The sequence below is a fragment of the Camellia sinensis genome, chromosome 11, assembly GCF_055761805.1.
Source record: "Camellia sinensis isolate YWXY chromosome 11, ASM5576180v1, whole genome shotgun sequence".
NCBI classification, from domain to species: Eukaryota; Viridiplantae; Streptophyta; class Magnoliopsida; order Ericales; family Theaceae; genus Camellia; species Camellia sinensis.
Genome location: NC_138971.1, coordinates 19,985,145 through 20,009,209, shown reverse-complemented (window position 1 = coordinate 20,009,209; position 24,065 = coordinate 19,985,145). Strand labels below are relative to the sequence as shown.

At 41.0% G+C, this 24,065-nt stretch overlaps 1 protein-coding gene across 1 annotated transcript; it reads left to right on the top strand.

Annotated features, from left to right (window-relative positions):
• Positions 1-971: 971 nt before the first annotated feature.
• Positions 972-7,681, top strand: LOC145802190 (uncharacterized). The gene is made up of 4 exons (XM_082894860.1): positions 972-1,079; positions 6,385-6,594; positions 6,749-6,993; positions 7,156-7,681. The coding sequence occupies exons 1-4, from the start codon at positions 972-974 to the stop codon at positions 7,679-7,681; spliced, it is 1,089 nt and encodes a 362-aa protein (XP_082750986.1).
• Positions 7,682-24,065: the final 16,384 nt, after the last annotated feature.

Genomic DNA, 24,065 nt, shown 5'->3' with positions numbered 1-24,065 from the left:
CAAATTAATTACACACAGAAAATTAAATTTTTGTAAAAAATAAAAGAAAAAAAATTGTAACTTTTATTTCCAATTCATTTGAAAATAAAATAAAATTTTATTTAATCGAATTAATTCTACACAGAAAAATATTTCTGCAACACTTCAAAAATTAAAATACTGAAAATAGAATTTTAATTAATGAATACTCAGAAATGAAATTTCTGTAACACTTCAATAATTAAAATACTGAAAACTAGAATTTTAATTAATGAACATTTAGAAATTATTTCTTAAAATCAAAATTAATTTCTAACAAACTTCCACAAATAAATATTCTAAATTGTTAATGACAACAGTATATTATTACTAGTTGTCAAAGAAAATAGACAGTATATTACTGTTATTTGTTAAATAGTATATTACTGCTATTTGATTTCCAACAAGAATATTATTTTGTACAATCACAGAAAATAATTTCTGTAAGAAGAAGAAAGAAGAAAGGAAACAAACGAAAAATTCTGTATAAACAGAATAATTCGAATTTGTCTTTATATTGTTGGAACAATCTTCTGTGTAAAAAATAAATTGAAACCAAATCAAACAAATAAAATAAACAACTTACTGAATTTATTTTACCGAACCAAATGAATAATAAAAAGATCAAGTCGAGTGTATAACACTCGGTCCTTAAGACAGGTTCGCCCCGCTACGGTGCTTACAGGAAAATGGTGTCTATCTCCTAGGATACAGTGATCTTCACAAATTGTAGTAGCACTCCAAACAATTTGTACGGCGAACAAAATCTGTGTTCTAATACTCTCTGGATTTTACTCTAAATAACTAATATGCAGAATAATGCAAACAGAGCAAGAAATGGACTGAAAAAAGATGATTTTCTGGATGTTTTCATCATGCCAAACTGCTGGAAATGAACATGAATTTATAGGCTTCAAGATAGACCCGAACAGGTCTGAAATTTAAATGAACAGATGCAAATTCAAATTGGACAGGTGCAACAGATAACTGCTGGGCAGTTTCTATCTGTTGGAAAAACTGTTGCAGTTAAAAACCTGTCTAGCAGATTTGAATCTGTTCAGGTTCAAACGAATTTGAAAACTGTTTGGATAGTTTAATTTGTTTGGAAAAAATGGACTAGAGGAGGTAACATTGGACAAAAGAATTTAAATTCAAATTTGGTGCGAATTTTGAATTAATTTCCCGCAAGAATTTTTTTTGAAAAAATTCAAATGAATTTTGTTCAAAAAATTAATATTAGAACCGACCTAACCTACATCCGCGCTTGGTACGGCTCGGCTCGGCTTGGCTTGGCTCGGCAGGTCAGATTACGGCGCGCGTGTGGTGGTTTGGGCTATGGTTCACAATGTCCATAACTCCTCCCTTCTACAAACATAGGCTGCCCTTTGGGGTCTAACCCAAGTTAGTACACCAAAAGCTTATATACTCCCAAAAACTCTTTTAAAGTTTCAATGTGAGACAACCCATTTCAAAGAAACTCACACTTACTTCTTTAAAATGTCCATCCACGAGCCTGAAAAATGACGTCAAGTTCCCATTCACTCATAAATAGTTTTGACAAACTGTTTTCACCATATGACTTGCTACGCGACAAGGAACATGTCACCTCTTTGGACTCACCTGAAAAAACATGTGGACCTCACTCAATTTTGGGCTTAAAGTTGGCCTAAAATAAGCTTATAAAAACCAATTTTCCAACAAGATTGTTTAGAAAAAAGAAGAAAAATATTAATATGTCTTTCATAAAGAACACACTTTTTGCTCAGGGGTTTAGGAAGTAAAACATTTTGGATTGTCATTTACACACTAACATATTTGGCCTAGGGGGTTTTGGCTAAATTTTTCAAGAAAATAATACATAAAGGTGGCTATTGGCTCGGCCAGCCCAATCCAACCTGATATTTTTAGAGTTTGAAAAAATTATTTTCCCCATAAACTTGAGATTTTGTGCCCATTTAATACTCGGGCTGAGTTTGGCATAAAGAGTTCTAACCCAGCTTAGTTTGGCCCCGCCCAGCCCCGCCCATTTATAAAATATTAGTTATAATTTTATATTATTTTAGTTATAAAATAAAGTAGAAAAAAATATAACAGACAATATATATACTTGTTTCTAGGGATTAAATTAAAACAATTGTTCAAATTATATTTATTTTACAATTGAATTTTGTTAAGATTTCAAATTTAAATAATACTAAATAAAAGAATTTAAATAATTTAACATTCATTCAAGACGAAAAAAAAATAGTAGTTCATATTTATTAACTTAAGCGGGTGGGTTCGGGATTTAAATTCTTTTTAGGAACATGCTTGGGATGACTACATTAGGTTTGATGTCAGGCTGATCCGGGTTTGGAATAACATGTATTTCTCTTACTATATAGTGTATGTTCGGTTTGAACTTGGCCCGGTCTACAGTTTTTCCAATCCAATAAATATATATATATATATATATATATATATATATATATATATATATATATATATTACTTGATTAACTTAAATTGTTTGGTTCAATTTGGTTGCCTAAATTAGTTGATTAGATTTTATTGACATTCCTAGCCACATAACAAATGGAAAGTCATATAAGACCTATTCACCAAAAAAAATTCATATAAGACCCACTTTATTTTTTCTATTAATCAAAATTTTCAAAAATTTAATAAAATAAATTATTTGAATCATCGAGATGTATCTCATGATGGGCTCATTGAAACCTAACAATACCTTTGAATTAAGACTGGTAGCTGAAAAGAATTATAATTATTTAATAAAATTTAATTGCTACATCAGCAAAAGTCATTAGTTGATGTCATGTTTGATTAGCGCAAGTATTCTCTCTAATTCACAGCTGATTGAAGGTTTGTTCTCGGGTTGCGTCATTCACCACGACTCACATTTTAGCATTTAGAGAAGGGAATGGCTTCTGTCCAGTCCTTAATCGGAGTGGACCGTACTGTTGGATCCGTAGAGGCCTATCACGAGTCCCGTTTTGATAATATGAACCGTGCAATGTGTAGAACTCGTCGAGTACTATATGTTTGTAAAAAATCACATTGATCGGATATCGATAGCTATGTGATCAAAAATCACACCGTCTATTTTTTTTTATACAAAACTGATTTGATCACATAGCTATCGATATCCGATTAATGCGATTTTTTACAAGCATAAAGTACTCGACGAGTTCTACACATTGAACGATTTAAATTATCAAAACGGGACCTGTGGTGGGCCCCCACAACAATATGGTCCAGTCCGATTAAGGACTGGACAGAAGCCATGCCCTTTAGAAAAATTGAGGAATTGGGGTCACTATTGTGCTAAAAGGCACAGCAGTAACTGTTGTGTCTCAATTTGAGATATATTATGGGATTATTTTTATGATTTGAATTATTCATTTTGTAGGGTTTGTTGAGTACTTCATACTTACCAAATATCATATTAATCAGTTATCAATAAGTATATGATCAAATTGCATATTTTTTATACTATTTCTCAAAAGAAAAACTTATTGTTTATTTTTTTGATTACCGATCATATAGTTATTAATATCCAATTAATATGTTTTTGGTAGGCATGAAGTACACAACAAATTCTACAAAATGAACAGTTCGGATCATAAAAATAAGCTCATAATATGCCTCAAATTGAGGCACAACAGTCACTAGCAGTTCATTTTGGTAGGTGTAAATTATTTATAAAAAATTAGATTGATTTGATATTTATAATTATAAAATTTTACTATATTTATTTAAAAAAATTAATAATGTAATTTTAAATTTATATGTATCATACAATTTTTTTTATTTTAAAATTATACTAAATTTTCAGTTTCAAGTCAAAACTATAATGAACTTTATGTGATTATATATATTAGATTAATTTATTTTTTTATTAGAATTTATAAATAATATACACGCAAAATTTTACAAAATCAACAAATGACTTTTCCGGACCGAAATCCATAATAAGGTTTGCATGCCCTAATAGAGACTCGTCTCCCTCTAGTTTTGAATATTCAAAAGTAGTGATGTAATTGAAACAAATTTTTAAAAATTTAAATTATTTTACAATGCAAATGTTGATCTGAAACTTTTCAGAAGTCAGGCTTTTTTTTCTTTTTTTTTTGGGGGGGGGGGGGGGGTTGTTGGGGGGGTTTGTTTGAATTTCAAAATGGCACCCACTGATCTTATTTAATGAAGTTTTTCTGGGATACAGAAATTAGAGGTTCATTTTAAAAAGAATTTTAGGTCAATAAGTCTAAACTTTATTCTTTTGAATTAAAAGAATAATTATATTTGTCTATTTGCCCATATCACTTATCTGTCCACTTATTTATTTATGTGTTACTAACGTAATACCAGTGTTATTTACCGAAGTTTATAAAATAAAACGTCAAAATAAAAATAAAAATAATCAGGACATAAGTTTTTAAATTTAATTAGTTCATTTTATTTTATTTAATCTAATTCATTTATGGTATATATGACTTAGCAATTATTGTGCATGTTACATTTAATTTTTTGCAACTTAATTTATTTGAAATATAAAAGATGTAAAATTATTTTTGATTATAAAAATTAAAATTAAGAATATTTAGACATGTTTTGTTTGATTGAATATAAATAAATTTTAAAAATTAAGTGGTAAGTGATTCTTTACAATTAGCTAGTATTAGTTACAAAATAATTGAATATAGATATTTTAAATTACTAATTCTGTTATCAAATAAAAACTTGATATTAATTCATCTAAAAATACTTATATTGAAATTTTATAGTTCTCATGAATAAGGGAATCATTCATTCCCTTATGGAAGAGGAGCTACAAGTATGGATTAAATAGTTATAATTTTATCAAATCAGTACCTAAAATTTGTAATTTTTTTTATAAATAAAATAAGTTAATTTATAATAGAAGTCTCCAAACATATAAATTTATTTTCTATAATGTTCTTATTATACTTTCTAACAAGATTTGGATATCTCATGTTAACATTTATTTTATTTTTTTTTTACAAAGCTTATATAATTGTGTGTTTTCATTTTTCTTAATTAGCAATAACTAAACACACATGATTTTATACTTAAAAAAAATAAAATAAAATAAAAAAGAAGAAGAAGAAGAATAAAAAGCTTAGTTATAAAACAAAATAGAAAACAATATTTTCCATAAAACAAAACATAATTATAACATGATTGGAGTGTTGGAAAATAAGCTTGATAGCCACCCTAGACAGCCACCCTAAGTCTAGCCAATGGAAAAATCTGGGTTCGAAGATTGCTGAAGCATGAAAATTCAAAGTTTGAAGGCTTAATGTCAAAATAAGATTGTATTGTTGTATATGCATTTAATGCCTTCACATTACTAGTTTTATCTATATATAGGTATTGTATTTTGAGAATTCAGAGTATGGGAGAGAAGAAGAAAAGAGTTTTAGAGTTAGAGAGACAGAGAGAGTTTTTTCTCCTTACTCTGTAATTCTTTTCAGTAATTTAAAAGTTTATGTGCTGGTCTCCATATTTATCTCTTGAATTTTATTTCAAGCTACCATAAGTAGTTTGAAGTCTCTCTTCCACCAACAGTGGTATCAGAGCACCAAGAGGGTCTGCTTTTGAAAAAAAAAAAAAAACAGTGAAACAGAGCAAGTTTTCAAAACTTGCCTAGAAATTAAAGTTGTTAAAATCAACTTTTGATTGCACCACATTGACACTCTCGACAAGACAAGCATTCTGAAAAAAAAAACACATTGAAAACCGAGCTCCAGAGATCCCGCACGTGCCCCACGCGCCGTCAGATGTCGTCGCCATGCGCAGTAACGCGTCCACGTGCTACCACACGTCTTCTTCGCCGAAATTTACAAAGTCTAACCTGTCCGAAGTACAATCCAATCCATTAGACCAGATCCAAATCCATATCCAGAAGCTGACGTCATTGACAACGTCATTGCTGACGTCAACGTGAGCCGAGCAACAAGCCAAGTCGCACCGAAGAATGGAGCCGCACCACCAAGCCGCAGACCGAGCCGCACAGCATCGCCAAGCCACTGATGTCATGCTGACATCATCGGATCCTAAGAAATTATCCGGTGCTTCTTAGAAGTTGCAGATTCTGTCGATCTGAACTGTCCAACTATTTTAGCTCGATCTAAGCCGTTTGAAGTCCATTTTTGGTGATCCAATAGTGCTTTCCAACTATTTGGAATATTCTGAACACATCGGTATGGTCAAAATTTGCAAATTACATCCTGAAAATTTGCAAGTCTCTTAAATTCAATCAATGGCGAACACAAACAATTTCTTTCAGCCCTAGTTTTCAAAACTCAGCAAGGAGAACTATGAAAATTGGAGTATTCAAATGCAGGTCCTACTAGCCTCATATGATTTGTGGAAGTTAGGGGATCAAGGATATGACGAGACAACTACCCTCGAAGATGAAGGAAATTTAAATGAAAATCAGAAGATGGCGTCAAAAGATTCAAGGAAAATAGATAAAAAGGCCTTGTATCTGCTCAATCAAGGCATTGATGAGTCAAGCTTTGAGAATATTTTAGCAGCACTAACCTCTAAAGAGGTATGGAGTATTCTTTGTAATTCACATCGTGGAATTGAGAAGACAATCAGAGTTCGACTCTAGGTGTTACGTGGAGAATTTGAGATGCTATACATGAATGAGAATGAGTCAATTTCTGAGTGCTTCAACAGAACATTGACCATTTGTTAATCAGATCAGAAGAAATGGAAAGAAGATGGAATCTCTTCAAGTGATAGAAAAGATTGTACGATCACTCAGTCCCAAATTCGAGCACATGGTTGTAGCAATAGAAGAGTCCAAGGATCTCAGTGCCATGACCACCGATGAGTTGATGGGCACACTTGAGATTCATGAACAAAGGATCAACAAGAAGACTCCCTCAAGTTCTTTAGAGCAAGCTCTCCAATCAAAGTTGTCTATCAAAGATGACAGAAAACAGTAAGGGGGGACATCACAAAGAGGCCGAGGAAGAGGCCGTAGATACAATAATCGAAGTTCTTGTTTTCGAGGAAGAGACAGAAGAGGTGGTTACAATAATCGACCAAGATTTGACAAAAGCAATGTTCAGTGCTACCATTGCCACAAGTTCGGGCATTACAGCAATGAATACCGAAGTAGAGCAAGAATAGAAGCCGAACAAAAAGCTAATTTTTCCGAGCAGGAAACAAACAAAGTCGGACCTACAGTCCTGTTTCTCCACCATGGAGATACTACAAACCAAAACAATGTCTGGTTTCTAGATTCTGGAGCCAGCAACCACATGTGTGGTAGAAAGGAGCTATTTGTCAAGCTTGATGAGACTATACATGCACAAGTCTCATTTGGCAATGCCTCAAAGATTCCAGGGAAAAGAAGCGGTAACATTCTGATCAAGTTCAAGAATGGAGATCATGATTACATCTCCAATGTTTATTATGTTCCTACCATGAAGAACACCATTTTGAGTTTGGGACAACTCCTAGAGAAAGGATACGACATCAGCATGAAAGATTGTCATCTTACTATCAAAGCCAATCGTGGAAATTTGATCGTTCAGGTGAGAATGTCCAAGAATTGGATGTTTGCGTTGAACATCCAACATGATGTTGCGAAGTGTTTAAGTGCCATCATCAAAGACAAAGACTAGCTATGGCACTTGAGGTTTGGACATCTCAACTTTGAAAGCCTAAAGTTATTGTCGAGCAAGAACATGGTGAAAGGCCTTCCCTACACTGCCCATCCTAATGAAGTATGTGAAAGTTGCGTTCTTGGCAAACATCACAGAACTAGCTTTGCCAAAGAAGTGAAGTGGAGAGCAACAAAGCCACTGGAGCTAGTGCACACTGATGTGTGTGGTCCATTGAAGACAATGTCAAATGAACAGAATAGATATTTCCTCACCTTCATTGATGATTATAGTCAGAAGACATGGGTGTATTTTTTTAAAAGAAAGTCTGAGGTATTCAACATCTTCAAAGAATTCAATGCTTTGTAGAGAAGCAAAGTAGCTACTACATCAAGGCATTACGGTCAGATCAAGGTGGAGAATATACATCTGATGCTTTTGAAAGATTCTATAAAGAGCATGGCATCAAGCATCAAATAACACCATCCTATGTGCCACAGCTAAGCGGTGTTGCTGAAAAGAAGAATCGCACAATCTTAGATATGGCAAGAAGCATGTTGAAAGGAAAGGGACTACCCAAACAATTTTGGGCTGAAGCCGTATCATATGTTGTGTATTTGTTGAACAGATGTCCAACTAAGAGTCCTCGCTCCATGACTCCAAAAGAGGCTTGGAGCTTATTCAAGCCGAGTGTCAGCCATCTCAAAATGCTTGGTTGTGCTACATACACGAAGACTCTAGAAGCAAGAAGAACCAAGCTTGATGACAAATGAGAGAAATGTATCCTTGTTGGACATGGTGATAGAACAATGGGATACAAGTTATACAATCCCATCACCCAGAAGATTATCATGAGTAGAGATGTGATCTTTGAAGAAAAAGAAGCTTGGAATTGGAATCAAGATGAAGCTGTTAAAGATGTGGAGCTTATTATTGAATATGAAACATTAGAAGTGCCAGTTGAAGCTCCAAGAGAAGTTTAAGATGAGCCACAAACTCCTCCACATAGAATACCTGCACCTAGATTACTACTTTTGAATTATCATCATCATCAGATGATACTTTTTTCAAACAACCAAGACCAATGAGAAATTTGCAGGAGATATATGAAGCTACAAAAGTAGATGATCTAAATTTGTTTTGTTTCTTTACAGACAGTGAAGAAAGCAATGGATGAAGAGATTAAAGCTACTAAGAAGAATGATACATGGAAGCTTGCAAGTTTACCACAAGGCCACAAAGCCATTAGAGTGAAGTGGGTATACAAAACAAAAAGGAATGCGGAAGGCGAAGTGCAATGCTACAAGGCAAGATTGGTGGCAAAAGGCTACAAGTAGAGAGCTAGAATTGATTATGCAGAGATGTTTGCTCCAGTTGCCCAGTTGGAAACTATCAGGCTAATGATTTCTTTCGTTGCCCAACACAAGTGGCAGATTTATCAGCTTGATGTTAAATCTACATTTCTGAATGGTTTCCTTGAAAAAGAAATCTATGTTGAACAACCTTCAAGGTACGTCTGTAGACACCCCATTTTTGACCGTCCTCAAGACTTGGACGTCACCATTGGAACACTTGGTGATTACCCTTGTTTGTGTTCGTTTGGAGTTCCTGGAGGTCTCGGCTACGCGCCTTGCCTCAGGATCTCCGAACTTGACTGTTTAGTGTCTGGTTTTGCACCAAACACTTGTGTTTTGCCTTGGAGGGGCAGGGAATGCCTTGTGAGGCATCCCCACACATCACCGACCATAGCCATAGGCCACCGGCTGGTTTTTGCTGCCATCGGCAATCTATATTGCCGGTCGGCACTATTTGTTGCCGGTCGGCACTACCTTTTGCCAAAATGGCATTTTTGGGCAGCCGACTACTGTTCATCTGCTTTTGCAGATATTTTAATACAGCTGTCTTGCATTTGGCTCCCCTCCCTCTTTAGAACTTGTCTTGTAAGCTTTACAAGACAAGAAGCTCTATAAGAGGAGCCCTTCTCTCCCTTGCTTAGGGTTAGACATTTTAGAGAGTTTAGACAGCCATATTAGGGTTTTGAGTTCTAGGGTTAGAATCCATACACATTCTATCTCTATACCTCTCTCTTTTTGCCTTTGTGTGTGTTCTAGGTGTTTTAGTCCATACTATTGCACACAAACACCTAGTGCTTCACCTTCCTTTGGCTACTGAGGTTCTAAAGGGCTGGTTTTGGTGTTTTGGAGCTGGATTCAAGCCAAGGAGGGCTGTTGGAGCATCATTTGTGAAGGTGATTTACAAGGGTGAGAAACTTCCCTTTTACTTCCCATTTTTGCATTGCTTTTCTACCTATCTTAGAGCTGTTTTTGTGCTTAGTGTATAACATAAAAAAGTTCTGTTTTTTAGCTCTTTTGATTGTTTATCAAGAGTGTTTTGTGGTTTGGAGGTGTTTGACCCCTCTTAAGCCTTGAAAGGCCCTATTTTGTGCTATTTTGAGTGAGTTTCGAGACTTTGGTGTTTGGGCCTCTTCACCACTGAAATCTTGAGGGATTTCAGTGGCGGAGATGGTGCCTTGAAGTCTCCAAAAGGGGAGGGCCACCCCCTCTCCTTATTGTCCTTGAAAGGGACCCTTTTTGGCCTCTTGAGGGAGCATCATGTTAGAGTGTGTATTGATCATGTCTTGGCTATTTTCCATGCTTATTATGCCATGATATAACCTTCTTGTGTGCTGGTTTTGGTACACCTTGCATGCTTAGCATACCTACCTTGTAATGCCACTTTATGGCCTTAATATGCCTTAGGTTGTAAACCCTTGTTCTAGCATGTTTTAGGCTTAGCTTTGTGAAGCTTTTGTGAATATTTTGCCATGTTTAAGGTCTGTCCTAGGTTGTTTAGGTCGGATTTGGCATGCTTAGTATAGCCCCTTTGCATTCCGGCTTGTTGGCCTTAAGTATATGAATGTATAGCATGACATTCTTGCATTGATTTAGTGGTTTGGAACTATCCACCATGTCATTTCAGTCCCCTTTGCATGCCTATATGTTTGCCTTGGATGTCTCCTTAATGCTTTGAAAGCTTGTGTAGCATGTTCCATGTTTTGGCCATTGTACATGCCTTTGAATTTGAGCCACTTAGATGCCATCTAAGAGTTCCCTTTGCATGGTCTAGGTCTGCCTTGAACCTATTTTAAGTCCTCTTAGCCTTGTGAGGCTTGGTTGACTTGGTCATGGTTCAAGCCCCTTTGACTTGCTTCAAGTACTTGGACCATTGTCGCATGTTTAGCTTGCCTTGTTGCTCGGTTTGGCACCATGTTTTAACATGATTTTCAGAGCTTATGTTGCATGCTAATTGTCCATGATATCCCTTTTCAAGTATGCCTTAGAGTTGCTTATTTAATGCCTAAGTGTTGGTCCAACTTACTTGCATGTGTGTATGTATGTTTGATCCCAATTCCTTGGTTTTTGGCCACTGTTTTAGGCCTATTTAGAGTTGCCTAAATCATGTCTAAGTCCACCTTTTCATCAGTTTGCATTGCCTCATGTTTGCTTGTATGCTTGCATAAGTGTCTTGCCATGCCATGTTGCATCCTTAGCTTGCATGCCTAGGTTGCATTGCATCTTGCATGCATGCCTTGTTCCTTGACTTGGTGATAGGAATTGGGCCTTGATTCGTTCGTTTGGTTTGCATTTCATTTGACATGAAAGTTGCACACTTGATTCTTTGGGCCGTCATGCATGGAAATGTGTGATTGGCGGTCCGAGAATCGAGACACATGCCCTTTCGAGTCACAAACATGATAGGGGACATGATTGGTGCATATATGCCTTGAATTGTATTGCCATGCAAGTTCTGTCCTCTGCTGCTGTGAGTTGCAGGTTCTGCAGGCATTCTTTGCCGACCGACAGTATACATTGCCGACCGGCAGTAAATCACCAGCCGATGGATTCATTTTGTGCCGGTGACCACAATTCACTGCCGGTGGTAATTCTACTCAGCCGGTGGTGATTCCCAGTATCTAGAGAGGCATCCTTGAGACTTTGGCAGTCTTCAGAGAGGCAGAGCAGGGAAAATAGAGGTAGACTATGCATGGCCGTGTACTTCCGAGCAGGACCCGAGCATGCGCTGCATCTGGCTCTCCTCCCGAGGCGGTTTACTGCTTTTCCTAGTTTAAATCAGTTTGTTGACTGATTAGGCAATTTGTAATATTTAATTAGCTTGTGTAGTTAATTAATTTGTATTATTTATTTGGTCCCTCCGGGTGAGGGCAAATCTGTAATAAGTATGTGTGAGTGGTGTGTATGTCTTCCAATCCCCACTTCTTTCTTCCCTTTTATTTACCTGCTTTGATGGTTAGTATTAGGGCACGTTTAAATTAGAATACCTCATGCAATGCATGCGTGCATCCATACATTTGTCTCGCATGCACCGGGCTCGGTACATCACGCTAACTGCATTTGTATTTCAATTCCAAATTGAACACATGCATTAATTGGTTGCATTTCACATGCCATGTTTAGGTTAGCCGAGCCTACTCTAATTGCATCTTGCATGTGTTGCATTAGTCAACTTAACATGAACTAGGATCACGCATGTTTGCTAACTAGTTTATTGTTTTGGCACGGAGTACGATGTAAGTATTTACGCTTTAGCATCCCGCATGCGTGTGAATGCTATCATGACAGCAAGCTTACCATGTGGCTAGATGCTTATGTGATAAACTGTTTGAATGCCTGCGGATGAAGGTTGGATTGTTTGAGTCGGAAAGACTCGTTGAAATCTGTATTTTAGCCTACTTACGAGTAGCAAATTCCAAAACATTTTCCAAAAAAACGGATATGCAATGTGTAAGAAGCCCGCGGGGGACCTCGCTACAGCTCGGACTCGACTTTGTCAGTCACGGTTCTAAGTCTGAACCAAAGAGTCCAAATCCGGCAAATCGTTTTTGAGAAAACAGATTTTTGAAAGAAGTGCCAAACATGGACTGCTTTGCCAGATACAGAGTCGCCACCTAAATATTTTTTTAATGGGAAATTTAGGAAACCCTGACTCGGTGCCAAAGGCCACGTGTCCGTCATCACCAAATTTGCCTCGGCTCGGGAACTTGGGTACGATTGGGGAAGGTCACTTCGTGAGCACCCCCACTCGCCCGATCAAAGATCGGCCTCTACTAACCGTGATATCTATTTTTGAAAACTTTGTGTGTTCTTATTCCGGTTATTAGCCTAGGTTACTATGTGATGCGCACAGCATACAAGTATAGACTGGATCGTCTGAATTGGAACAAAACATTTCATGTTTGCTTTTGAAAATGGTTTGCTACCCGCAGGTAGGCTTGAAACATTTGATGATTTATTCCAATTCAGATAACCCAACCTTCACCCACAGGCATTCAGGCAGTTATATCATATAAGCACATAGCCTCATGGTAAGCATGCTATTCATGGCAGCACTCACACGCATGCAAGGATGCTAAAGCATAAAACTTACCGAGTACTCCAAGCCAAAATAGAAACTCATTAGAAATCATGCATGAATCCTAAGTATACAGAAATGCCTAATGCAACACATGCAAAATGCAACTATAGCAGGCTTGGCTATTCTAAGATGGTATATGAAATGCTACAACTATCATGTATTCAATTTAGAATTAAAAAATACAATGCAGTTAGTATGATGCGTCGAGCCCGGTGCATGCAATACAGATGAATGAATGCAAACATGCTGTCATACTGTATGCTAATTTAAACATGCCCTAATCTAACCATCAAAAGCGGATAAATAAAAGGGAGAAAGACGTGGGGTTGGAAGACATACAACACACACACGCACACTTATTACAGTTGTGCCCTCGCGCAGAGGGTCCGAATAAATATACAGTCCCGAATAAAAGAATATTACAGTCCAAATATTACAGTCCGAATAATATACAAATTCCTAATTAATTAACTAAGAAAATAAATAAAACTGGCATGCAAGCCAGGGACTGCCTTGCTTCTGATGGATGATGTATGTTAGGCTGCTTTGCGCGGAAATCCACCGGGATGCCCCGATTAGCCTCTATTTTACAATTATTCTTGAAAAGCGTGCCAAGTCCCGGAAAGTTGCTGATTCCTGATTTTGCTGCAACAGAGAGCAGGAAAGGGGCATAGCAGTGTATTTTCACAAATATATGCATGCCTCGATCCTCGTGCCACCAATCACGCATACCGAGGCATGATGGCCGAGGAATCGAAATGCACAATTCAATATAGGTTGAATGCACATGAAAACACAATAAAACCTAACTCCATCATGGATGATCCGGAGTGTCGGTGACTGGGGAATTGAGACACATTCCGTCACTCGGAGTACGAAATGCACCTCGTTTCCCGTGCCCGGGCTAACTCTTATCCCGAACACGATGCAATATGCATGACATGCATGAAATGCGACTAAGGTACAATCCTAACATACACAATGCTATGGAATGACATGCCTCGAAATGCGTGCACACGAGCACGCAAACCGAGGCGATGGCAGAATGCGATCTAAGATACAACCTAGCATGCACTATGCTGTAAAAATGAGGTGCCTCGAAATGCGTGCACACAGGCACGCAAACCGAGGAAATGACAGAATGCAATGTAATATGGCTAAAATGGCATGGAAAATGTAACATGGACTTATACTAATATGAGAGAGCCTCAGCCACACTCACATGAGAAGCCGGTAGGTAAAAATGAAGTGTCTCGAAATGCGTGCACACAGGCATGCAAACCGAGGCCATGGCATACGCAATGCGAATGGCATGAAAACATGATATGGGCTTATACCAACATGAATGAGCCTCAGCCACACTCATATAGGATGCCAGTGAATGAAAACGAAGTGCCTCGAAATGCGTGCATACGGGCACGCAAGCCGAGGCGATGATAGAATGCGATGCAATGACATGGAAGCATGATATGGGCTTATACCAACATGAGAGAGCCTCAGCCACACTCATATAGGATGCCGAAGGATGAAAATGAGGTGCCTCGAAATGCGTGCACACGGGCACGCAAACCGAGGCGATGATAGAATGCGATGCGATGCGATGACATGAGAATGTGATATGGGCTTATACCAACATGAGTGAGCCTCAGCCACACTCACATAGGATGCCGATGGATGAAAATGAAGTGCCTCGAAATGCGTGCACACGGGCACGCAAACCGAGGCAATGGCAGAATGCGATGCAAATGACATGAAAACATGATATGGGCTTATACCAACATGAGTGAGCCTCAGCCACACTCACATAGGATGCCGATGGATGAAAATGAGGCACCTCGAAATGCGTGCACACGGGCACGCAAACCGAGGCAATGGCAGAATGCGATGCAATGACATAGAAATGGAAAGAAATCATTCTAATAGAATTTCAGAACTAAAATATGAGGGAAAACAGTCCCGAAATGAGGCGAAATGACACTAAATGCATGGAATTGTCCCGAAATGCGAATTTAGGCACCCGAAATGGCCTATAGCTATGCCAAACATGCACAATATGGACATGTAATGCAAAGACAGAAGCTAGGAAGTCCCAAAAAAGGCACTTTCACAGTTATAAACATGGCCAAACAGCAAGCATAGGTAGGGCAAAAATGGCATGCAAGAATAGGGGCCAAGAGAGGGGTAATGAAGCAAGTGATATAAGCAAAATCCAAACTGAAAAATTTCCTTCTACAACATTGAAGAGGGACCAAAAATATGAATGTTTACAGTATATGGAAAACCTCAAATCAATATACAAACATGCTAAAAAAAGGCACAAGATTGAGGCTCAAAAGGTGCTATAACATGAAGTATACAAAATAATCACCAAACAGAAAAAAAAATGTTAATGAAACATGAAGTATAGGCCAAAATAAGACTATCTCTAGGCCTGTAAAATGGCCAAAAACAAAAGCATGATAGGCTAACAAAACATGCAAGAATGGGGAATAAAAGAGAGATATAACATGAAGTGGCATATGGAGGTCCCAAACCATGAAAGGCCCTAAATGAAACATGAAGAATGGACCAAAATAAGACTATTTTCAGAACTGTAAAATGGCCAAAAACGAAAGCATGGCAGGCTGCCATAGCATGCAAAAATGGGGGCCAAATAAGGGATATAACTACAAGTGGCACATGGAGGCATCAAATGGTGAGGGGCCCTTCAACAATGTTGAAGAAGGGCCCAAAATAAGCACATTCACAGATTACATCATGCTCAAAAACAGATTGCTCATGGGCCAAAAGTAGCATGCAAGATTATGACATATAAGAGGATTAATGAAGAAAGTGCATCATGGAGGGCTCAAACAGGGTTGAGCCCTTAATGAAAAGTGAAAATGAGCTCAAAAGAGGGCCACTTTTAGTTAGGGCCGGAGATTGAAACAAAAAGAATATAGGGCTTATAAATGGATCAAGAAAAAGGGTCAAAAGAGGAGAAATGTCACTCACCCTTGAAGACTAAAGCTTTTGTTGCTTCTTGGACCAATTTGCAGCTCCTTTAGCCTTTGAGAAGCTCTCCTTGTTGCTGGAAATGAAGTGGTGACGGTAGAGCTTGGTGGTGATGAAGAACACAAGGTATAGGACTTAAGGTTTTTTAGGAAAATGAGAAGGATGGAGGGAGATATGGATCTTGAGGCTTGAAGAACAAATTTTCTAACCCCAAAATATGATGCCACCAGCTGGTTATAAGGGCCAAAAAGGGGGTGTAAAGGTGGGGGAAAAGGAGGCCAACTTTCCCCCACAAAATATCCCCCGGATATTGATATTTTCTGGGGGATAAAGCTCTACAGCTGTAAAGTGAACAGTGCAAGGATCTCGGCCGGCCAGTTGCTTTGGTTGCAGGTGGCCGGCCGGCCACACCCCCTAGCCGGCCGGCTAGGGGTCAAAAGGGTCAAGCAGATTTAGTGGCCGGCCACCATTTTTTAGGGTCCTCCCATGTGTGTACATCACAAATATGTGGTTCAAAGTTCAAGAATGTGGGTCCAAGGGGTTCAACATTAGCCCGGAAAGAGGGGTTCAAAAGGGTCAAGCAACATTAGTGGCCGGCCACCATTTTTTAGGGTCCTCCCATGTGTGTACATCACAAATATGTGGTTTGGGTTTGAAGAAAATGGCCCCAAGGTGTTCAACATTAGCCCGGAAGGAGGGGTTCAAAAGGGTCAAATTGAATTAATGGCCGGCCACCATTTTTTAGGGTCCTCTCATGTGTGTACATCACAAATATGTGGTTTGGGTTTGAAGAAAATGGCCCCAAGGTGTTCAACATTAGCCCGGAAGGAGGGGTTCAAAAGGGTCAAATTGAATTAATGGCCGGCCACCACTTTTTAGGATCCTCCCAAGTGTGTACATTACAAATATGTGGTTGAAAGTTCAAGAAGATGGCCCCAAGGTGTTCAACATTAGCCCGGAAGTGCGAAAAACGGGCGTCGGAGGGCGTCGGAGGATGTATAACTGGTTGCTGCAACAATTACTGGCCTCCCACCCTTCAGTGACCTTCTTAGTGATAAAACAGAGGTACCTGCCAAAAATGAACGAAAACCGTTGCAAAATGAATGTTCGGGGGCCAAAACACGCAGTTCGGGACCCCGGAAACTGCCCGTTAAACACCGAGAATGGTATTCGACCTCGAAGTGGGTTTCTCAGACCCCAGTGTCCCTCAAAGGGATTACATAAGATGCATGCCAAAAATCAGAGCAAACGGAGATGGTTAGGCGGTCCCGAACCGAGGCACACGGCCAACGGTCCCGAAAAACCGGAAACCAGACTCCGAAATGGGCAAAATGGCCTACGACCGCCAAATGTAGCCCACGGCCATTGAGAGATAGTCTACGGGACTTCTCCCTCCCCTAAGGAAAAGAAACAAAGAAAACCGAGCCTGGTTCGCAAACCAAGGCAAAGTACAAAAGAGGGTTCGGAAGTCCGGAGGCAGGGCTCACGGCCGCAACTCTGAAACTTCTGAACGAGCACATTATGCAACATCACCAAGCGCTCAATCAGTGACGTTTGAGTCTTAAGGTCGGTCAAAAATGGGGTGTCTACAGTTGCCCCTCTTTGACAGAACTCGGAAGTCACAAGTGACGGGAGTGAATGTCAAAGCCTAGAGACGACCCATTTTTGACAAGGCCGAAGACTTAGACAAACGTACAAGATAAACAGAAATGTGCCCGCAGGCATGCCCGCAGGCAGGGGCAAAATGCAAATGATATGCAAAGAGTCGGAGGTAACCCAATGATCATGCAAATGCAGCAAGCTGTAATGAGGCAAATATTCGCAAATAGATGCAACAGTTTTAAGCAAGAATGCAAAGCAACAACTACATTTCATGCAGTTAAGAAATGCGGAGGATTATTCAATCCCCGCCACGTCTCACACGGAGAAGATACGATACCTGCGCGATTCGTCTGGTCGTACCAGCCTCAATTGAACCGTACATACAATATCGTGCCTGTAAAAGAGAGAAATTGCAACAAGTACAATATGCTACCAACATATATTTAATGTGATTCCGAAAGTTCGACACACGCAGTGCCGGTGAGTGAATGCATCGCAATGCAAGAGTGGAACATGCGTGACAACGTATGCTCAAACATAGAGGTATGCCAATGTCAAGAAATGTGCATAAAAATGTGAGTATGCTCATGAGAATGCAAGTTATGTGCATGATAGTACAAAATGAGCATGAATCAGGGTGCCCGTTTGTCATGAAGTAACGAGCACGGAAATGCATGTTTCGGCGAAGGTAACTCGATCACGGCCTCCGATCCGCTTCCCGGAAAGGCTACAACTCATTCAAAAAGGATATACTTCGATTTCGATGAATGATGATGAGACATATGTCAGAACTTGAAGCTGAAGTCCCGGCGGAGCTATTTCACGACCGGAAGTGTACTTTTCTTAAACTTTTTCAGGTCCCGGGAACTCCGATCTTCCTCAAAATTTGCAGGGAGCTAGGTGAGCCTGTGAGGGACATGGCCGGCCGGTTATATGGGAAGGGGGAGGTGGCCAACCGGTTTTCCAAAAAGCAAATAGCTGGCCGGCCAGTTTTCCAAAAAGGAAATGGCTGGCCAGCTAGAAAAAGTGGCCGGCCGGCCATATGCCCAAATCCGAGGGCATTTTGGTATTTTTACCTCCTTTTTGATGCTCCTTCAATCCAAGACTTGGGGCCTATATAATGCAGCCGAGATCTCTTCCTTTCTTGCCTCCTACAACACTTTCTTCTCCAGATCTGAGTTCCATACGCGTTTTCCAACGCCCCACGCAAGTTGTTTCCGCAAAAACATTCAGTTTTAAACACTTTGAAGCGATTAAATTTCGGTTTCGGAGCTTCTTTTATCATTTTCGCCACTTGAGGTAAGTTTGTCTCAATATTTGGAAGATTTTCTCGGGAGTTGACTTTTGTTGACTTTTTCATTTCCCGAGAGTTGACTTTTGTTGACTTTTTCCAATTTTGGCTCATTTTCGCTCATTTTTGCTCCTTTTGCAGATTCTTTGAAAATGGCGGGTAATTCTCCCCACGGCGGAGGCTTTCCAGGTGCCGGAGACGATTTTGATACCATGACTCTACCCCCGAGGACCCGACCTTTTATTCCCGGGAGGTACAATCCGCCAGCACATGTCCTCCCTCGTGCCGTCTTCCGTCACTTCACTAGCTTTGACGAGCGAGCACCTGGGGATTTGCTTCTCCGAGAGCCAGAGCATCACCTCTCTCATGAGGCCCGAGAGGTATTTACTTCATTTTCTGTATTTTTCGTACATTTCAGCACCTTTGCCATGCTTGAACACGCAGTTTAGCTTATGACATAGTACTTCGCTTGCATCCTGAACATGTAGTTTTAACACTCGAATTTCTGAACACTCGGCTCATTAATTAATTGCGAATGCACAATACACATTAGTTAAGAGGTGATCACACGGCTCAAACACTGATTTGTCGAACACACAGCCCGAATTCGAAAGTGAACACACAGCCCACACTTTAAATTTTCTGAACACACAGCCCAGATTAGAACTGTGAACACGCAGCCCACACTGATAGAAAGTTGAACACGCAGCCCAAACTTCAAATTTTCTGAACACGCAGCCCAGGTTAGAATAGTGAACACGCAGCCCACGCTAGTTGAAATTCGAACACGCAGCCCAAACTTCAAATTTTCTGAACATGCAGCCGAGATTAAATAGTGAACACGCAGCCCACACTGATAGAAAGTTGAACACGCAGCCCAAACTTCAAATTTTCTGAACACGCAGCCCAGGTTAGAATAGTGAACACGCAGCCCACGCTAGTTGAAATTCGAACACGCAGCCCAAACTTCAAATTTTCTGAACACGCAGCCCAGATTAAATAGTGAACACGCCGCCCACGCTAGTTGAAATTCGAACACGCAGCCCAAACTTCAAATTTTCTGAACACGCAGCCCAGATTAAATAGTGAACACGCAGCCCACACTGATAGAAAGTTGAACACGCAGCCCAAACTTCAAATTTTCTGAACACGCAGCCCAAACTTAAAATTTTCTGAACACGCAGCCCAGATTAGATAGTGAACACGCGGCCCACACTGATTGAAAGTTGAACACACAGCCCAAACTTAAAATTTTCTGAACACGCAGCCCAGATTAGATAGTGAACACGCAGCCCACACTGATTGAAAGTTGAACACGCAGCCCAAACTTAAAATTTTTTGAACACGCAACCCAGATTAATAGTGAACACGCAGCCCACACCGATTGAAAGTTGAACACGCAGCCCAAACTTAAAATTTTCTGAACACGCAGCCCAGATTAATAGTGAACACGCAGCCCACACTGATTGAAAGTTGAACACGCAGCCCAAACTTAAAATTTTCTGAACACGCAGCCCAGATTAGATAGTGAACACGCAGCCCACACTGATTGAAAGTTGAATACGCAGCCCAAACTTAAAATTTTCTGAACACGCAGCCCAGATTAGATAGTGAACACGCAGCCCACACTGATTGAAAGTTGAACATGCAGCCCAAACTTAAAATTTTCTGAACACGCAGCCCAGATTAATAGTGAACACGCAGCTCACACTGATAGAAAGTTGATTATACTGAACACACAGTTCGTACACTTCACTTCTGAACACACGGCTACTTCATTTTATTTGTATGCAGCTTATTTCACTTCATCGGCACATAGCCCATCCCATTCCATTGGCACGCAGCCCAGTTCATTTCATTGGCACACAGCCCATTTCATTTCATCGGCACACAACCCATTTCATTTCATCGGCACACAGCCCATTTCACTTCATCGGCACACAGCCCATTTCATTTCATCGGCACACAGCCCATTTCATTTCATCGGCACACAGCCCATTTCATTTCATCGGCACACAGCCCATTTCATTATTGACACATGTATTCATTCTGAATGCAGGTTGGTTCCCGCAGCGTACGGGGGTATGGTTCCACCGCCGCACGGGACTGGTACGCTGAGCTCCCGGAGGCCGTCCGAGATTTGGTAGACTTGGCAGGATTCGGGGCTTTCTGCGTTGGGTTGTCCCGTTACTCTGCCAGGAGGACTCTGATGGCAGCCTTGGTAGAGAGATGGTGGGATACCACCAACTCCTTTCATTTCTCTACTACCGGGGACATGACCATGACGCCTCTAGACTTCGCTGTATTGACTGGCTTGGACATAGGAGGTTGGCCCATCCCCTATGATGAGGATATGGGCGAGTGGGAGGCCGCTTGGATGTATCTATTGGGGGCTCGCCCGCCTGTTGACAGGGTTTCTGGGAGAGTCCGATACACTTGGTTCTCTTCCCACTTCCGGCGGGCGGAGATGGTGCCCGAGACTCCTGAGGAGACGGAGCAGTACGCCCGTGGTTTCCTTATGTTCCTCTTCGGGACTACTCTGTTCGCCGATAGAGGGAACACAGTCGGGCTATACCTGCTGAGCGCTCTGGTTGACCTATCACAGGTTCATCGATATGACTAGGGTGGCGCCGGCCTGGCTACCCTTTACTTTTATATGAGCGCGACCTCCCGCGGGCGGGGAGATTTACTTGGCGGCTACTGGAGAGCCTGGGAGGTACTTTTCTGTCCCCTTGATTTACATTTCTGCTCTTCATTACTTGTACATTGCACACACAGCGCACTTTTACAGTCTGTATTTTGCTCTCAGCATTTCGTACTTACATTCTGCACTGCTTTTCTCAGCTATGGGTCTATGTATACTTCCCAGCATTGGCCCCAGAGTTGGAGGTGGCAGGGCTTCCCATGACCCCATACTCACTAGTGTTCGAGGGCCCGCACCGGCCGAGACCCAGAGAGACCCTCATTTACCTGCGACAGTACTTTGACACTGTGCGGCATTCGGAGGTACTTCAGAACTTTCAGTTCCTTTCATTTTCATCTTTGATTTGCTCTGTATATTCCCGATTTCTGATTGGTTTATGCATTTAACATCCGCATATCTCATGGCAGCCTTGGGCGCCCCTGGGTGATGGTCTCCGACTTCAGTATACCGGAGGGTCGGACATCTCCCAGTATAGGGTCCTGCTCGAGGGGCCGGTTGGCAGGGCATGGTTTCTGGGGGAACGCTTTCTGCGCCAAGTATGGGGGTATCTTTCTTAGGATCCTCCCGTAGTACCCCCAGTCAGTATGCGGACTGCTGACAGGCTCTCTTACTCGGAGGTAGTCGGCGCTATGCTGGGTAGCGATGCTTTATTATATCATGAGGAGGGGGACTACTCCACTTACCGTCACATATATTTGATGCCTCCATTGACGGGAGCTCGCACCCCGATGACGAGGCCTGCTGGTATGTCATCCTCGGGCCAGGCCCGGGCTCGGGCTGCAGACGCCCCTTCTACTAGTAGGGCTGGTACATCTAGAGGTGGGGGTAGACCGGTTCCTCCGATTCCGTCGACTTATCCTCATCCTGGATGGCCAGATATGCCGACTGAGTTGATGGGGTGGCAGTATGGGGCTATCTCTCCGACCCCGATCCCGTTAGAGCCTCCGATGCCCAGTGATCGATACGCCATTGATCCTGACTCACCGCTGGTATGCTCTACTGTTTTTCATTCATCATTCAGATGTCTAGACATTCTTTTGTTCACTGATGATTATGAGCTCATATTTGCAGCCACCGCGAGGGTACATGGAGGAGGTGGTTGGACTGGTGGCCACACTCGAGGGCATGGTCCTGCGTAGGGAGGCACAGTTGTCTGTCGCGGGCATTCAAGTATCCTTCAGTTTTCTGGCATTTATCATACTTCTGATGACATGCTGATTTCTACTGCATCGATAGACTACTTGTGTAGAGCACATCTGACACACACCCCACTTGGACACTGTATTTACATGCACCTACTTCACGTAGCTTTTGCTTGTATCTGCATCTGATGTATATATTTGGACTGATGTATTTGAATTGAACTCTTTGTTTTCAGATGCCTTCATGGTCCGGTCAGCCGCAGGCCAGGCCACCTGGGCCTCCTTGGGGAGCTGGGTCATCTGGACCTTTTCAGGGAGTTGGGTCACCCGGGCCTTTTCAGGGGGCTGGGCCATCTCGGCCTTTCCGAGGAGCCGGGCCATCTAGGCCTTTTCGAGGAGCTCGAGGAGGGCCTGTCCGCAGACGCAGGGCTCACATTGTAGAGGCGGAGCCTGATGAGGAGGAGGAGGATGCTGAGGAGGAGGAGGAGGAGGCTACCGACCGTCAGTCAGAGACATCTACTGAGGAGGGGGGCTCCGGTCTTGGTTCGGGGAACAGAGGCGAGGCTGAGGGGGATCCTGAGGATGACAGCTCTGACTCAGATGATGATGATGGTGCAGAGGTTGTCCCGCAGAAGAGGATGAGGAGTGCTTCTCGTTCCCGCTCCCGAGGACATTGATGCTGCTATTTCCTGCTTTATTTTTCTTTTTGCTAGTAGTTTGTAGCACTTTGCACATTGTTAGGCAGTTTTATTTTTTGTAAAACTTGTACCTTTGTTCGTTGTAAAGCATGATGGAATGAAATATCTTTTGAAAAGGTGTTTGTATTTCAAACTTTAGCATCGTATCGCATCATTTTATTTCGCACAAGAAAAGAATGAATTTGAATGGGAATGCGCATTGTGTAATCACCAAGTCAGGTAGTGAACCGACGCAACAAACTAAGCAACTCAACTTACTAAGATATAACAGAACCTTTAGCAATTTTACAACTCGATAAACAAAATGCAATAACGTTGACAACGCAAATAAACAAGACTTAAACAAAGATTGCTTAAACAGAGCGCAATGACTCAAAAACACGAAACACGTCCGCTCGACAAACAACTCGATAAGCAAAACAACAACTCGATAAACAAAACTCAGCAACAACAGAGCGTACTTCTGATGATCTGGGCACCGAAACGCATCCGAAACAGAGGGAAATGAAGGTCTTTGACTCTCCCGTTGCAGGGAAATGCT

Bases quoted from the DNA above. Each gene is read 5' to 3' on its own strand.
- LOC145802190 (XM_082894860.1), top strand. From the start codon at position 972: ATGCAAATTCAAATTGGACAGGTGCAACAGATAACTGCTGGGCAGTTT. The intron at 1,080-6,384 runs GTTCAAACGAAT...ATTCAAATGCAG, and splicing joins GCAGATTTGAATCTGTTCAG to GTCCTACTAGCCTCATATGA. The intron at 6,994-7,155 runs GTAAGGGGGGAC...CGGGCATTACAG, and splicing joins ATCAAAGATGACAGAAAACA to CAATGAATACCGAAGTAGAG.